Source organism: Juglans regia, chromosome 7 (genome assembly GCF_001411555.2).
Source record: "Juglans regia cultivar Chandler chromosome 7, Walnut 2.0, whole genome shotgun sequence".
Lineage (NCBI taxonomy): Eukaryota > Viridiplantae > Streptophyta > Magnoliopsida > Fagales > Juglandaceae > Juglans > Juglans regia.
In genome coordinates, this window is record NC_049907.1 from 47,908,656 (window position 1) to 47,925,052 (window position 16,397).

Genomic DNA, 16,397 nt, shown 5'->3' on the forward strand with positions numbered 1-16,397 from the left:
AAATATTTTTTTATTTTATTTTATTTTTTATTCCCTTTCCTTAATTATCTAAAAATCTGTTTTAGATTACGTTTTGATATTGAGATATTTTTAAATATTTTATAAATATTAGTAAAAAAAATAATAAAAAAATAATAAATAATAATAAAGTATTCTAATTAATACCCAAATTAGGCCTTAGTCTATTAGGAGAGGGAAAATATCAAGGACCTGTTTGTTTTTCATGATTATTATCAATGCTTTCTCAGAAATTGGTCTAGTGAAAAGGTAATCTTATACTTAAATTCATTTACTTTACAAACAAAAGTATTCGCTGGAAATTAATTAATTCTCAATTCCTCAATATATAAAACTCCAAATGCATCCTTCCAGAGTGGTGTTGTTCTAATGATTTGGGGTAGGGACTTTGTCAAGGAGGGTAGGAAGTTGGATAGATAGACTGCAAATGCTGTACCATAGACATAAACAGTAAACACTAGGGAAACCCCATACAGGCTGCATTATTTCGGCCTACAAAAGGGAAACCTCAACCTAGGCCGACCCCATGTCTAGCAAGGTACATGCATATGTACAACACTAGTAAAACTAAGCAAATGTTTTTATCCAATTCCATATTTTGTCTTATTATTATTAGTTAGTTATTGATATATATATATATAATAAAATAAAAAAAGGATAAAAAAATATAATATTAATATTTCCTAAGAAGATTATCCATGAAGTTATCTCTGTTTTATTTATTATTATTATTGTTAGTAGGTTTACCCATTTTTGAATATATGGAAACTAGAACATTATTTTAATATTTTGGGGGTGGGGGTAGAGTCTGATTTCAAAGTTGACTACCGCTACCTTGATGCCATCCCTCAAATAGTAGTGCTAGCCTCTGCAAGGCGTTTGGTATTAGTAAATACAAGAAATGAGTAAGAGGTAGTGGTCCTTGTCCTCATCAAATAGCTCGATCTCTCAATTCAAACAATGCATGATGATGGGTAGGAAGCAGTCCCCCTAATTTTTCTCCTACATTCTAAAATATATAAGGAATCAGGATGTCCATGCATATCTCTTCTCTACACATGTAGTCAGCAATTAAAAAAGTATGCGTGTGTTTGAGTACAAAATGAAAAAAGCCATGATTACTCTCTCTCTCTCTCTCTCTCTCTCTCTCTCTCTCGGCTAATTCTTGGTGGTTTCTTCTTTTTTTTGCCACCATAGGAAAAATCGTTCTTGCTGTTAGTCAGCCATGAAAGTGTATTTTGAAGCATAATCTTACTTAATTGGTTAGTGATACTTATCATAAAAGCATAAATTAAGAATTGAGCAAAATCTGACCAGAACTGGTCATCTTTTTCCTCCATCGATCCTGGTTTAGCTTCTTCCAACAAATAAAAAGCACTGAGTTTAAAAAATAAAAAATAAAAAGAAAGAAGAATTTTGGTCCCCATGCATTCTATTGAGAGTGAAGGGACCATGTGAAGTGGCTGAGCTGAATTTGGACAAAATAGCACCACCACGGCCATCATCATCATTATGATAATACAATACAGTGGACGATAGAGATAGAGGGGGATTTTGGTGATGATGATGATGGAAGAGAAGAAGATGAAGCCAAAATGGAGGTTCATTTTCCAAATAAATGAGCATGGCTCGGGTACTCAATTACCTGAAGAAAAGGGACAAAACAAGGACCTAACTGCATTGACTACACATCCCAACTCTCCATCCTCTTACCCTTTTACTTTCCTTCCAGTTTCCTCCTACTCATTCTCTCTTGGCTTCTTATTATGACCCACACCACACTGAATGCCCACATGTGATTTGCTCGTGAATTTCCACATGATATTCCTTCTTTTCAAGCTTGGCCTTAGACGTGTGTGAAAAATAAAAGAACCAAAACAGTGAAGAACAGTTAGGCGATAGAAAACTATATAATTCTATTTGCATGCATGGCAATCTTGCCTGCCAGCAAGTTTTGGTTTGCTAATAATCTCTTCAAATGAATGCAAATGACTTATAATTAGCGCGCACACAGAAAACTTTTTTGGACTTGGAGAATCTAATTTAAGATACAAAGTGTTGTGTAAAAGCAAGAAGATTGGAAACGCTCATGGTGTCTGCTTTTCAAACATGACCACCTTTCCCCTAACCGACGTTTAAGAATTAATAGATAAGTCCTCTCTGTCACCGATACAATAATGAAAACAAATCATATCTTTTTGACCACTTGCTGTTTATGTTCTCAAGCCAATTATACGACATAGATCTCACGTGTATCTATATACATATATATGAGAAAATGACCACAAAACGATAGAACCAAAGCAGTTTATGATGATAACTACTAGAAAATCAAAATCCGGCCGTCAGTTTAGTACTAGTATTGATAATTTTGTAGACCTTTGTTATTATTCGTTTTGAATTTTGTCATCACCTTGTATTTATTGATAGTGCACACATTAATTAATGGTACTAAAGAATAGTACTATCACTCTGCATCAAAACACAGAGAGAGAGAGAGAGAGAGAGTTTTAAATCGTATTTTGAGCAACTCCTAGATTTTTATGAATCCTGGAGAAAAGGGAGGTTGCCTAGTTTGAAGATTATGTCGAAGTTGTTTTCCACAACAATGATGATAAGAGATATTTGATTAATACATCTTATGACCAATTTATTCTCCAATTTTTAAGCCTCTGCGTTAGAGGAAGGACCGCAAGGGTCTTGAAACTGAAGGGAGAAACGTTCTAAAATTCAATAAAGTTACTCCAACTTGGAGAGGGATGCCGTATAAGTTCTATTCTATGTGCCTCCACAGTCCAGCCCCACATGGCACAAAGTTATAAGAGTCTTGGGCTCCCAGAGAAAGTAATAAAAAAAGGCAAAAGACTGAAGCTCTGAAGCCATTTCTTCTTCTTCTTCTCCTGTATTCTCCATCTATTGCTGGCCTTTGTAATCATGAGTCCTTGTGCCATCATTACTATGAAAAGCCTCTCTCTCTCTCTCTCTCTCTCTCTCTCTCATGTGCAAATACAAACACGATATCACAGCTACACGACTACTCTTGCTCACAAGTCTCGACCTATTTAAAGTCCAAGAACCTGTCGCTTACAACCCACCTTTTCTTTTTCTTTAATCTAAGCTATCATTTTTTCATCTCTTTAGAAAGAACCCCATCTCTTTAGCTCCCTCTGTTTTTATTGTATGTACCTCTCTTTTCTTAAACAGAGAAACGAACTTTTAGGGGGAAACAAGATGAGCATTAACTCCTCATCGATCCCACGTAGTCTCTTGTCGTCTGCTTTTTGCCATCCACGGCCGTCAAAGAGACAGAATCTTCGAGTCGGACGGCTTAGCAGGTTCTTTCCTTCACAAATAATCTCTCTCTCTCTCTCTCTCTTTCTCTCTCTCTCTCTCACAAAAAACTTTTACATGTAAACTAACAGGAGAAGAAGACTACTGAAAGAAGCAAAAGAGAAGAAAAGCATGGGGGTAGTGAAGGCAGAGATGGAAATCAAGAACTTGAAATTGTACATGGAGAACCGAAGCATCATAGAAGAGAATGAGAAGCTGAGACAGAAAGCTTTGATGCTTCACCAAGAGAACCAGACCCTGTTACTTCAGCTGCAAAAGAAGCTGTCTCAAGAGAAACAGCAACAACACCACTAATATGAAAACATATACTGCTACGCGCTCCTATGCAGGAACAAAAAGATGCCTTGTTTTTTTTTTTTTTTTTTTTTAAGGGGGCTGTCTCAATAACTCCTTTGTCCTTGTTTTTTTTTTTTTTTTTCCTTTTCCTTGTTCTTTTGGTTCAAGTTATGTTTTTAATTGAAATAATTAGGGTGGAAGAATAACAAGAAATGGGTTATTAATTATATTAGCCTTTTACGAGCATTATATGCACATAATGTAGAATGGTTTGACTATGTGTGCTTTTGATTAGTGTTATAATATGATCTTGGATGCTACGACTCTGGCGAAGGTGATTCATTCCATATAATCTTGTATCATTGAAGTTTAGTTTGTTTTACAATCATTCTAATATAATCATTATAATATTTTTTCATAAAATAAAATAAAAATTTTAAATCTTAAAATAAAAATAATATTAAAAATATATATTCTAATAATATTTTATTTAAAATATTATTATATTCATAAATAAATTATATAAAAATAATTTCACAAATTGATATGATTTTATCTAATCTATTAGATCTATTTTATAATAAAAATAATTTTATAATTTGATAAATTACATCAAATCAAGTCACGTCAATTTAAAAACAAACGACGAATTAGAGCATAAGTAGTTTTTTCAATTTATTTGTAGGTGGTGTTGGCCTTCGAGAGCTTTACGTCTAAGAGAATGACGGATTAGATTAGAAAAAAAAAATAATTATAACATTTTTGCATCACACTGATCATCGTTGAAGTCAACAGCAACAAAAATGCCACAGAAAAAAAAATCCCCCCAACACGTTTTTTCAACCAAAAACACCCCCCAAAACTCCCAAACACTCGACGAAAATGTGTTTTGAGGACACAAAAAGCACTGAGAAACCATATGAAGCATAAATGCTATAACACCAAAACATCCATAAACTGATCCGTTTGTGTTGAATGAACATTGAAACAACCTCGACTAAATAAAGGGCCGGGCTGCTCAGTTTGTTTTGAACGTGTACTAAAATTAGAAAACTTGAGATGCGGGGAGATCTCTGACTTGTAATATCATATACAAATATAAAAGGTCTAGAAGACTAGAACCCAGGTTACACTCAAGTCAGCTTAAATTATGCTAAACTGGGCCAAGGCCCAAGGGTGCAGCTCTTAAACACTTTGAACGAGACGAACAACATGCAAATATTTCGGTGAAATCCTCCGATGATAATACGTGATACGATTCATTAATTTAATATGAACACGATATAAAATTAGTATATTTGAATTTGATATTAATAGGTTCGGATTAAAACGAATTGATCCGTTAAGACATGATTTATTAACATGTCAACTTGTTTAATCCGTTAGTGACCCGTTAAACTTCTTACTCAAAATTACAATTATATCTTTTTTAACTTAAAAATAAAAATACCTTAATCCTATTTCGTATTTTCTAACTCTCTCTTTTAGTTTTCTATTGAGTCAATTCTCACAAGTCACAACTGCCTCCCACACTTCTTATAGATTGTAATTTTGGTATTTTTATTGTTTAAATTGTAATTTTAGACTTACGTAGTTAGTTTATATTTTTAGAAGATATTGTGATTTTAAATTTTGTGAAATTATGTTAATTAGGTCAAATGGATTATTTTGATAAATTCAACTCATTTACATAAACGGGTCGAAATGGATTGTTTCGTGTCAGTATATTTTTAATTAATTCATAATGAGTCGTATCATGTTAATCCGTTATTTTAATGGGTCATGTTAGGATTTAGAAATCTGACATGTTAAGCTTAACAACCAACAGGTCGTGTTCGGGTTGACCCATATCGTATAATATATACGACTTGACACGACACGAACACGATCAATTAACACGATTTGTCACCCCTTGTCATGACCCAACCCAGGTCAATGAGAGATAGAAATTTGAATAAAAATATTATAAAATGTATTATTTTTTTTATTTTGTTTGAAAGTTTGAAAAAATTATAATAATTAAATAAAAAATTAAAAGATTTGAAATTGAAAAGTATTTCATGTGATATTTAGGAAGGAAATATTGAAATATGTTTGGAGGCCTTAAAGCAATGGCCACTAGCCATTAGGTCAATTACCACGATTAATCAGTACTACCATAGGAAGCAACAACCACCAACTCACTCAGAGCTAAATGAGGTAAACCAGTCCAAATATCCCTTAGGAATAGCTGTAATTAAATATCACAAATTTGGTGCCATAATAAATGAAAAAAACACTCATAACACTTCAAGATCCAAGATAAGGCTCTAGAGCATGAAAAACAGGCTAATACAGAGACCAAGCAAAACATTCTAATACCGAGAGACTAGTATAAAGTCATCGTCTTCAAGAACCTTAACATCCTGTTCTCCAACAAACTTCTCCCGGCCAATCTCCTTTACCAAGTTAACAAACTCTATCCTCTTTGCCAGAGGAAGAGGTACATATGGGAGCCTGAAAACTGGCCTCACTACTCCAAGTTGAGCAAGAGCTGTGTTTAAGCCAATGGGATTTGGCTCATGGAAAAGCCACTCAATCAGAGGCATGAGCTTTGCATTCAGTGAAGGGTTATTTCCTTCGAACATAAGTTCCTGCATTAAACCTGGAACCAAGTTGCTAGTAACAGATATCACCCCAGTTGCCCCATGGCTCCATCTAGCATCATGGCATTCATCATCATTCCCACTCCACACCACTATCTTGCTCTTCGTATACTGTTCAACTCGATCATTTCCAACACACTCCTTAACACCAGCCAAGTTGGCACTCTGCGATACAGTGTGAATCACACGCGGGGGAATATCTTGGCCAGTCCGCGAAGGCACATTGTATATGATGGTGGGGCCCATAGATAGAACACTTTCGAAGTGAGAAACCATGCCCTCCAGGGAGGTTTTACCATAATAAGGATTAATGTGAAGGGCAGCATGCATTCCAACAGCAAAACCCTGTTCAGAGGCATGAATTGCTTCCCTTGTCGAATTGCTACCAGTGTTTCCAATTACCTTAATTGACCCACCAAAACAGTTAACTGTGTGCCCAATAAGCATTATATGTTCATCCCAGCTCATCAATTGGCCTTCACCAGTTGTGCCCCCAACAATAACTCCTTCAGCACCGTTGACAATCTGCATGTTCACCAAGTCATCATATGCTTCTAGATCAAATCTACCATCAGGTAGGTATGGAGTTTTGATTGCTGTTATCAATCTAAGAGATTTTATATCCTCTGCTGATGTCCTGCAACATAGTAAGGGCATAAATAGCAATCTAGGGCACCGGTTTTTTTTTTTTTTTTTAAGTAGATATGTAAACTTCTACCGGTACACAAACTATTTATTTGAAAATAACTTAGAATTTACCATCATCCTGATTTGCCGACAGGGTTAGAGTTAACGTGGTACCACACAGAAATGAACCAGCACAAATGCACGCTAATCTACAATTTGTGCACACTTTGTTTTTTATAAGTCACAATTTGTACACACTTACTCTATTGATGCACGCTGCTTGAAAAGCCTCCATATTAGTGTTTGCAGTACACAGTGCTAAATACTTATATGATGCCTCAGTTATTGGAACTTAGAATCTTTACTGGAACAATTCGGGAATAAAGTGTATGTGCATAATTCAAGCTTTTATCTTTGAAAAAAAACACTTTTTAAGGCTTTAAAAACACAGAACGCACATGATATGGAATTTTTTTCTAAGCTCTTCCCTGAGAACTTAATAAAAAAAGAAATATTTTCCGTTAAAACATAAGTACATTATATATGGACACACATAGCGTATGTCAAGCATTAAGAACAGATGGGTACCATCCAGACTGCACATTGGAAGATGAAAATGCGTATTTTGTTTGTTAACTTACCTATTTTTAACCTCCAAACTGCGCATTGGAAGATGAAAATTAGGTATTACAGCTGCTTGTGGAGACCTCCACTTTGCATTCCTACCTCAGAGCAATAGAGAAAAGAACATAAGCAAACTAAGCAAAACAGAGTATGTGAAAAGAATAATTGGCACATTTATACTTAGCATTAGACTTCAGCACAAAAGACGGTCCTGGGTACAATATATGGAAACCTACATAGATTAATTACATGAACAGAAAAAATTGAGTAAAACGTGTAGAAAACAAGAACATTAGGTTTGAAAATGAATTAATTGTACAATAGAAAATGTGGCCAAGCAGAAATTGCATTTCGTTTTACTCTCAAGACTGAGGTCTAATGCTAAACGCAGCAATCCTTGTAATTTGAAAAAGGGTTGAAGGAAGGTCAATGAACGAATGTTCTCGATTCAAAATGATATCTTTACGTGGTAAAGCACATTAAAAAAATTTACCAGATACTGGCAATAAAACCAATATCCATGTTAATTACTAGCAAAGTAAATTCTTTGTGGGGAACATCAACAAAACACGTATGGACATGGTGCAGAAGATTTCACCTGTATCGTAGTAACTAACAAAAAAATATCTGAAAGCAGCACACAGACTAAACAAGGCTGAATGCGCACTAGCAGAAATCATCAAAGTGGATCCAAGCAAGGTGACAGACTGACCGCCGTAACGTTAGAGAAAAGGAAAATAACAAAAATTCTCCATTTAGTTTGTGTTACTCAAACCATTCCATTGATTAATAAATGATACAATAAGGAAACAAAGCCGATAAAAGCCTCGCGTGAGATAATATATATGAATATTTTTTTATCGGAATAATATATATGAATACATATTATAATCGATTAAAAATTAACATATATCTAACTACACACTAAAAGAATTGATTAAATCTATCGGATTAACCTCTTGTAATTATCGCCACAGTTGGGACGCGGAGACTGGAGAGCAGAGCCCCTCAGACACAAGGTAGCCATATTTTCTTCGACGACAGCTAGCGAGCAAACCCGGATCCGATTACCGGATTGACCCGATTGACCCGATCCGAATAACAAAGATTCGAACAAAAGAATCTTGGCAAGGGATCCGAAAACGCGCGAGTTGTATCAAAGGCGAGTACGAGAAGTGAGTTGGGCGAGGGCAGAAGTGGGATTTTTAGTGAATGGTGATGGGAATTACGGTGGTGGAAATGTCGGTGGCGAGGGTCGTGGAGAACGGGGTTTGGCTGAGGAGGCTGACAGAGCTGCGGTGGGCCATGCCGTCGGATTGAGGAGAACGAGTGGTGAGATTCGGTCGAGAATGGAGGAAGGGATGGGAGTGACAAAAACGGAGGCAGCTAAGGACTTTGGTGATTGGTCCCCTGTACGTTTTTCTTTAGGGTTTTGTTATCTGGAGGCGGACTGAGAGCCAGCGACTGGGTAGGGTAGGTACACTGTACACTGGTCTTCTCGCCTTCACTCGAGACGTAATATCCGGTGGTAATGCTGACGCGTGTAACACTGCTTTCGCCTTGACTCCTTGAACTGCATGTCGTTTTGAATTTAGTTGTTACTTTTTTTTTTTTTTTTGAAACTGAAACTTTGTATTCATAACTATAAACCATCAAGATCACTCATTACAAACTCTCTCTTTCTCAATGATGATCCCAATACAATTTGGTATTTCTTCTATCCAAACTAACTCTGTATCCTGATGTAAAGCTTCATTTGCTAAAGTATGAGCTACCTCATTTGCATTTTTGTACACAAACTCAACGCTCCAGCCTTTCCACAAGACCAGTAAACTTTTGGCAGCTTCAACAATGCTTCTATATACTGATCTATCTTCTTCTTGGCTATTCACTATATATACTGATCTATCTTCTTCTTGGCTATTCACTACCTTGACTATCAATTGAGCATCTCCTTCAAAGATCACTCTCTCCATCTTCAAGTCTCTACATGTTTCCATTGCCTTCCACAGAGCATAAATTTCGGCAACTGCTGGGTTAACAACATTGGTCTGTTGTCCTTCAACTGCAACCAACGGTTCCCCATCTTCATCTCTAATTATAACTCCTAGCCCAGCCTTCCTTCCTTTTAGATCCAATGCTGCATCCCAATTTACCTTAACATAGTTCTCTTTTGGTCTCTGCCATGCTTGGTTCCTTCTCTCTATATTGTTGCCTTGACTGTTAGCTATCAGCTTCTGTTGTGCCATTTCAAATTCGTGAAGTTCTTCCTTTGCTGTTCTTAGTATTTGACTAGGACTTTTGAACAACCCTTCATAACAGAATTCATTTCTTCTCAGCCAAAGGCTCCTCATTACAGTAGCTATCTCACTCAACTCAGTTTTATCCACCTTTCCAAGTAGCTTCTCCCATAGGGACATCAAATCTCTTTCATCCTTGCTCCACTTTTGGACTGAAATACTGAACTCAGACCAAACATCACTAGCAGCAGGGCACTGCCATAAAACATGCCATACTGTTTCCTCCTCCTGTTTGCAAATAGGACATAAAGATTCATCAGTAATTTTCCGGAGTAGCAGATTCCTTCTAGTAGCTAATAACTCACTTCCTGCTCTCCACATGAAAAGTTTGACCTTCCCTGGGACCTTCAGTTCCCAAATGCTACTCCATCTTTTGTCCATTTCTCCTCCTCGTGATGCTTTACCTATGATAGCCTTTTTTTTATTAGATTCAACCAAATAAGCACTCTTCACTGAAAATTGACCTTTCTCATCATAGCTCCATATCAACTTGTCTTCCACATTCATTTTACTTAAGGGTATACTGCATATTAATCCAGCTTCTTCCTTATTAAAAATACTTTCAATTAACGGCTCATTCCACTCCCCACTTTCCTTTATAATATCACAAACTCTTGCCTCCTGATCCAAAATCGAAATTGGAGATTGAATGTTGAAAGAAACAGGAGTAGGTATCCATTTTTGTCCCCATATTTTTATATTTTTTCCATTGCCCACCCTCCATCTCAGACCCTCTTTCAATAATCCAACTGCATTCCAAACACTGCGCCAGATAAATGATGGACTATTTCCCAATTTAGCTTCTAAGAAATTTACTGATCTGAAATATTTTTCTTTAAAAATCTTGGCAACCAGGCTATTTGGATTTTGAATAAACCTCCACCCCTGTTTGGCAAGTAATGCTTGGTTAAAACAATCTAGATCCCTGAACCCGAGACCCCCTCTATCTTTCTGCTTCCCCATCTTCTCCCAACTGCACCAATGAATGATGTTAGCTTTCTGGTTTTTACCCCACCAAAACTTAGCTAGCATCATGTTAAGCTCATTACATAAACTTTTGGGGAGTTTAAAAACACTCATAGAATAGGTTGGAATGGCTTGGAGAACAGCCTTAATCAAAATTTCTTTTCCAGCAGCAGACAAAAAGCTATTTTTCCAATTATTGATTTTCTTCCAAACCCTTTCTTTTATACTTCTAAACGTGTTATACTTAGACCTTCCCACCATTGGTGGTAAACCTAGATACTTTTCAAAACTTCCTCTCATCACTGCTCCACCCAATTCTTTAATCCTCCTTTTGACTGCCTCTCTTGAGTTTGAGCTAAAGAACACTGTTGTTTTGTCTTTATTGAGAAACTGACCAGAGGCCTTTTCATATCTCATCAGCAAATGTTGAATTCTAACCCATTCTTCCTCCTTTGCCCTTCCAAACAAGAGGCAATCATCTGCAAACAACAAGTGATTCACTCGAATTCCTCCCCTTGCCACAGTCACTCCCATTGTTTCTCATTTGGCATCTGAGTTATTAAGAAGAGAGCTTAGACCTTCTGCACAGAGAATGAAAAGGTAAGGAGACAAAGGATCACCTTGTCTCAATCCCCTTTGAGGAAAAATTCTTTTCCCTAGTTTTCCATTAATAAGTACTGAGTAACTAACTGTTTTGACACAATTCATAACCAAATCAATCCATTTCTTACACAGTCCCAGTTTCCTCAATACTTCCTCCAAATAATCCCATTCTATTTGGTTTTTCTCTATAGAATACGGCAGAGAGGTGGTTGTCTTGGTATTGGTTTTCTCTGAAGAACGCAGCAGAGAGGTGGTTGTATCGGTGGTGATACAGATGGAGGAACTAGAAAATAAATGGGAAAAGCTAAAATTATCGGAGGAAGAATCACTGAATATTGTGTTTGGGGATGAAAATGTGGAATATTTGAGTGGAAAAGAAGATCTAAGTTTAGTTGGGAAGGTTTGGGCAGAAAGAAATATAAACAAGTTTGTAGTCGAATCAACTATGGCGAAGATTTGGAGAATAAGTCAGAAAGCCACATTTCAAGAGGTGGGGGATAACATCTTTGTAATGGTTTTTGCAAACCAGGCTGATAAGAAACGTATACTGGAGGGGAGACCTTGGCTTTTTGACAACCAAGTGTTTGTGATAAAGCTGTTTGATGGTCTCACCCCACCATCGAAAATGAACTTCAGGAAGGAATGCTTATGGATTCAGATGCACGAGTTGCCATTAGCTTGCATGAATAAGGAAATAGGTGAGATCATTGGGAGTACTATTGGCAGAGTAATGGATGTGGACACACAAGAGGATGGTTGCGGATGGGGGCCATATCTGAGGGTGAGGATAGAAATAGAGTTGGAGAAGCCATTGGCGAGAGGGAGATCTATTACTGTTAAAGGTAAGAAACACTGGTCTCATTTTAAGTATGAAAAACTACCTCATATATGCTTTAGTTGTGGGTGTATACTACATGGAGGTCAAGGCTGTTTAGGAAAGGGAGAGGGTGAGGATCAATTTGGGGCTTGGCTGAGGGCATTTATGAGAGGAAAAAAGAAAGAGGGGAGAGAGGAATAACTTTGGCACCTTTAAGAAACAGGTTAATTTTATAGGGGGAGATGGGGAGGAGAAGAGTAAGGAAGGAGTAATATTAAAGGAAGGAGTAGTAGAAAATGAGCCTGAAAGAGTAAAGGAGGGTTCAAGGGGAGGGCATGAAAAAAGGGGAGAGTATGTGAGCGAGGGTGAGATAGGAGGGCAGATTCAAGAGGTGGGGGATGAAGAAGAGAGCAGGGTGGGGGTGGGAGTTGAGATGCAGGAGGAAGGGGGTGTGAAGGAGTTACATAGTGGGAGGTCTGTGAAAGGGGCATGGAAGAGGAGAGCTAGAGAGAAGGGTAAGGTGAGTACCTTGACAGAGAAGGGGGTATTGAAAAGAAGAAGATTAAGAGATGAAGTTGAAGAAGAGGAAGGGGGGAAATATTGTAAAAAAGTTAGAGCTAATAGTCATGAAGAGGAGCTCGAAAAGATGATTTTACAGGTGGAGGCTGCTAAGCAGCCCCACCAACCATTATGAAAAGCTTAAATTGGAATTGCCGAGGGCTTGGGAACCCTCGGACAGTTCAAGACCTTTGCCATTTGGTGAAGGACAAGAGGCCCAATGTAGTGTTTATTATGGAGACCAAAATGAGGAGTGGTAAGTGTGATAGGATCAAAAGAAGATTGTAATGTGAAGGCTGTTTTGTTGTTGAACCCATGGGGAGAAAGGGGGGATTAATGCTTTTGTGGGATTATACAATGAAGGTTGAGATTATGAATTATTCCCAAAGGCACATAAGTGCTGGATTACAAATGAAGTTGGTAACAAGGATAAATGGCTATTAACAGGTTTTTATGGGCAACCCTTAGTTGTTACTGATCATGAGCTATGTTGTATATTAATATGAAGAATAAAACTATAGAAGACCTCTGGCAGATTGTGCAAACTCTATATTTATTTAGGTTTTTTTTTTTTTAATAACTTTAAGGTGTCGTTTAGATTTGAAGAGAATTTGAGATAAATTGAGATTGATTGAGATGAATTGTAAATAGTAATAAGATAAGTTATAAATAATAGTGAGATTTATAAGTTAAAATTGATGAATAATAATGAATAGTAGTGAGATGAGTTGAGATGAACTGTGAATACAAACAAGGTAAGTTTTTGAGACTCCTATTAATATGATATATTTAAAAGTAATTATTAAAAATTATATTATTAAAAATTAGTTTGTATATAAATAATTTAAAAAAAATGATATTTATGACAAAATTGAAATAACTCATCAAATACCTAAACACTCCTCGACCTTAAACCAAAATTTTATGAACAGAAAAATGCTAATTTGTCCAGACGAGCGCAAGACTCGGTCAAAAATGTCGTCCTAAAAATTGGAAGGGGGAGAAAAAGGTAATAGCATGGTAATAAATTAATAATTGCCCCTTGCTGTCTCCTACACCTCCAACATATACATATGCCATCAAATCCCATGCTTTCAGGGAATGGGCTGGGCGAGGATACCCTAGTCTATCTATATATGTTCAAGGTTCTTATCGTAAGTTTAAAGTTGTAATTTGAAGTCAATTTTCTCTCTTGGCGCCTGTCTGGTATTTTGTATTTGAAAAATTCTTCTATCAATTATTATTTATTAACTTACACCCTCACATCTTAAAAAAATATTCTTATATCTTATTAAAAAATATATATAAATATAAAACATAAAAATAAATAATGTTGGTTTTTATAATTTTGTGAGAGCTCCTCCCTAAACTTCAGCCACTTTTTCTGCTTTCGCATGATGCCTTTTAACATTAAAAAGAAACTACAGTTTCTTCATGCATTATCTAATCATTACGCCAAATCTCTGTATTAAATAGTGGGTTTCTATTAAAAAATAAATTTGTTTCATTCATATTTATTAATTTTTTTAAAAGAATTATACAAAATTTGAACAATATAAAAAATATTATTTCTGTCTCTTATGTTTTAGATATATTCTTTTTAAAAAATTATACTCATCATCTTTACATGTTATACATTATATATAATTTTTTATTTTTTCATTTTTAAATGTGCGGTATATGTACAATAAGTAGAATAACTTAATTAATTTAAGAAAAATAAAATAAAAGAAAAATTAAAAATATTAAAATATATATAGTGTATGGTGTGTGAAAATGATGAGTAGTAAAATATTTTTAATTAATTTCGACATTGTATTTATTTTATCTTCAAATATTTTGATATTTTTATTGCATTTGATATTGTGTGCCCTGGAGTAGGCACGATACTAACACATAATATATGATTCTCAGTTTTTTTGTAAAACTTGAGTGATGTGTTGCTATAACACATCCAAGTGAGTTTGTAGGCCAGCTACGTATAGTCCAATTTCTCGAACTCATTTACAATCCAAATATAGGAATAGACAAAAAGATCCCACCTTATCACATACTTGACTAAAATACCCTTATTTCTAAATCAACAAGTAGCCCAAATCTAAAAATAACGTTTCAGTCTCTCTTTCCCTGCCGTGAATCTACTCCTTGCCTCCTCCACCATCGATGACTCCTCTTCAAGGCACTCCAGGTCCATTCTTATTTCTAAACTCTTGCTTCAAAATTAGATGAGATCCTCTGTATCCAAACATGCCCCCAAGTACTTGATCGAGATTGTCTTCAAATGTATATGTTATGAACCCAATTACACTGGGTCGGGTTGATGGGCCTCCAACCCAATGCTGTCTTTTATTTTAATTGATTGTTAAAGCTGTTAGTGGCCCATGGGTCTAGATAAGTGGCTTATGGCCTTTTTGCTGGTAGTTGTTGAATTAGGGATGTCTTCTAGTATATGTAGAGGGGAGAGGGTAGTGAGGGAGGATTTGGAAAATATTATGAACTTGTGTTGTTTCCTTTTGGGAGGAATTGGGGACCTCAAATACCCCAAGGCATATATTATCATTATCTTTCTTGTTCTTGATTGTATTTTATTGTCTATATTATTGTTTTTACCACTGGGTTCCTATTAGTATAATAAGAGGATATCGACTCAATTTCAAGGGAGTTTCGCAACATAAATGTAATAAAACTCATCTCTCCCCCTCCCTCCCAATTTCTTCGTTAGGCAAATACGAGCCAAGCATAGTAGGATTGAACCGTCGACCTACCCTCTATATAAGATCTAAGACCAAGAATTGAATAGTTATACCATATACATTAAAAGCTATCACAATTGGGATAACACCCACCCACTAGCCTAGGATAGTATTGTCCATACATATATAGATAAAAATATATCTTTTTAGCATCTGGGCTCGAAATCGAATAGTACCTCAACAAAATGAGGACGAAGCTCTTTAATAACAGCATGCATCTAAAAGTAGTTGGGGTTTTGAATATGAATACTTGTGACAAGCAGTCTCTTATTGCTCTTCGAAGGAAGATGAGTGGGAGCAGGAGGTTTTGGAGGTGGGCACTAGACGATAGTTGGAGGGTTTGAGAGTTTAGTCGGTGTGGTCTGGGCAAGCATAGGTTCTTCCATTGACGATGACCTGAGAGGTTGTTGGGGTTCGTTCAAACAAATGAAGGGGGGAGAGAGAGAGAGAGAGAGAGAGAGAGGCGTTTGGTGGTGGATTTTAAGAAGAATTATTCGAGTTTATATGCCCATGTAGTAGTGAATTTGGTAATTCAAACTTTTTAGGTTAATTACACTTTACCTTCTCGAACTTTCACTCGATTCACAATATCTTCCGAAACTAATAATTGCATCAAAGTGGACCTTCAAACTTTCAAAACTTCTCAATCCCCCATTTCATCTACCAGTAGCGTTAAATCTAACGAAAATTCACTACACGTGTTGCTCATGTGCATAACATTCATTGTAAATATGTAATTTTCATCTCATTTATTATTATTGACCAAATAAAATATAAAATAATATATGCTATCAATTAATAATAAATTATAAATCATTAAATAATTTTTTTTATTAATTTACATATGATTAATAAATAT

The 16,397-nt window shown here is 36.0% G+C and overlaps 1 protein-coding gene across 1 annotated transcript; it reads right to left on the reverse strand.

Annotated features, from left to right (window-relative positions):
• Window positions 1-5,840: 5,840 nt before the first annotated feature.
• LOC109010324 (4-hydroxy-tetrahydrodipicolinate synthase, chloroplastic-like) lies at window positions 5,841-9,072 on the reverse strand. The gene is made up of 3 exons (XM_018991124.2): window positions 8,498-9,072; window positions 7,559-7,639; window positions 5,841-6,927 (listed from the first exon to the last, which is right to left on the reverse strand). Exons 1-3 carry the CDS (start codon window positions 8,566-8,568, stop codon window positions 6,000-6,002), a joined length of 1,080 nt encoding a protein of 359 aa, XP_018846669.2. The 5' UTR covers window positions 8,569-9,072; the 3' UTR covers window positions 5,841-5,999.
• Between the last annotated feature and the right edge of the window lie 7,325 nt (window positions 9,073-16,397).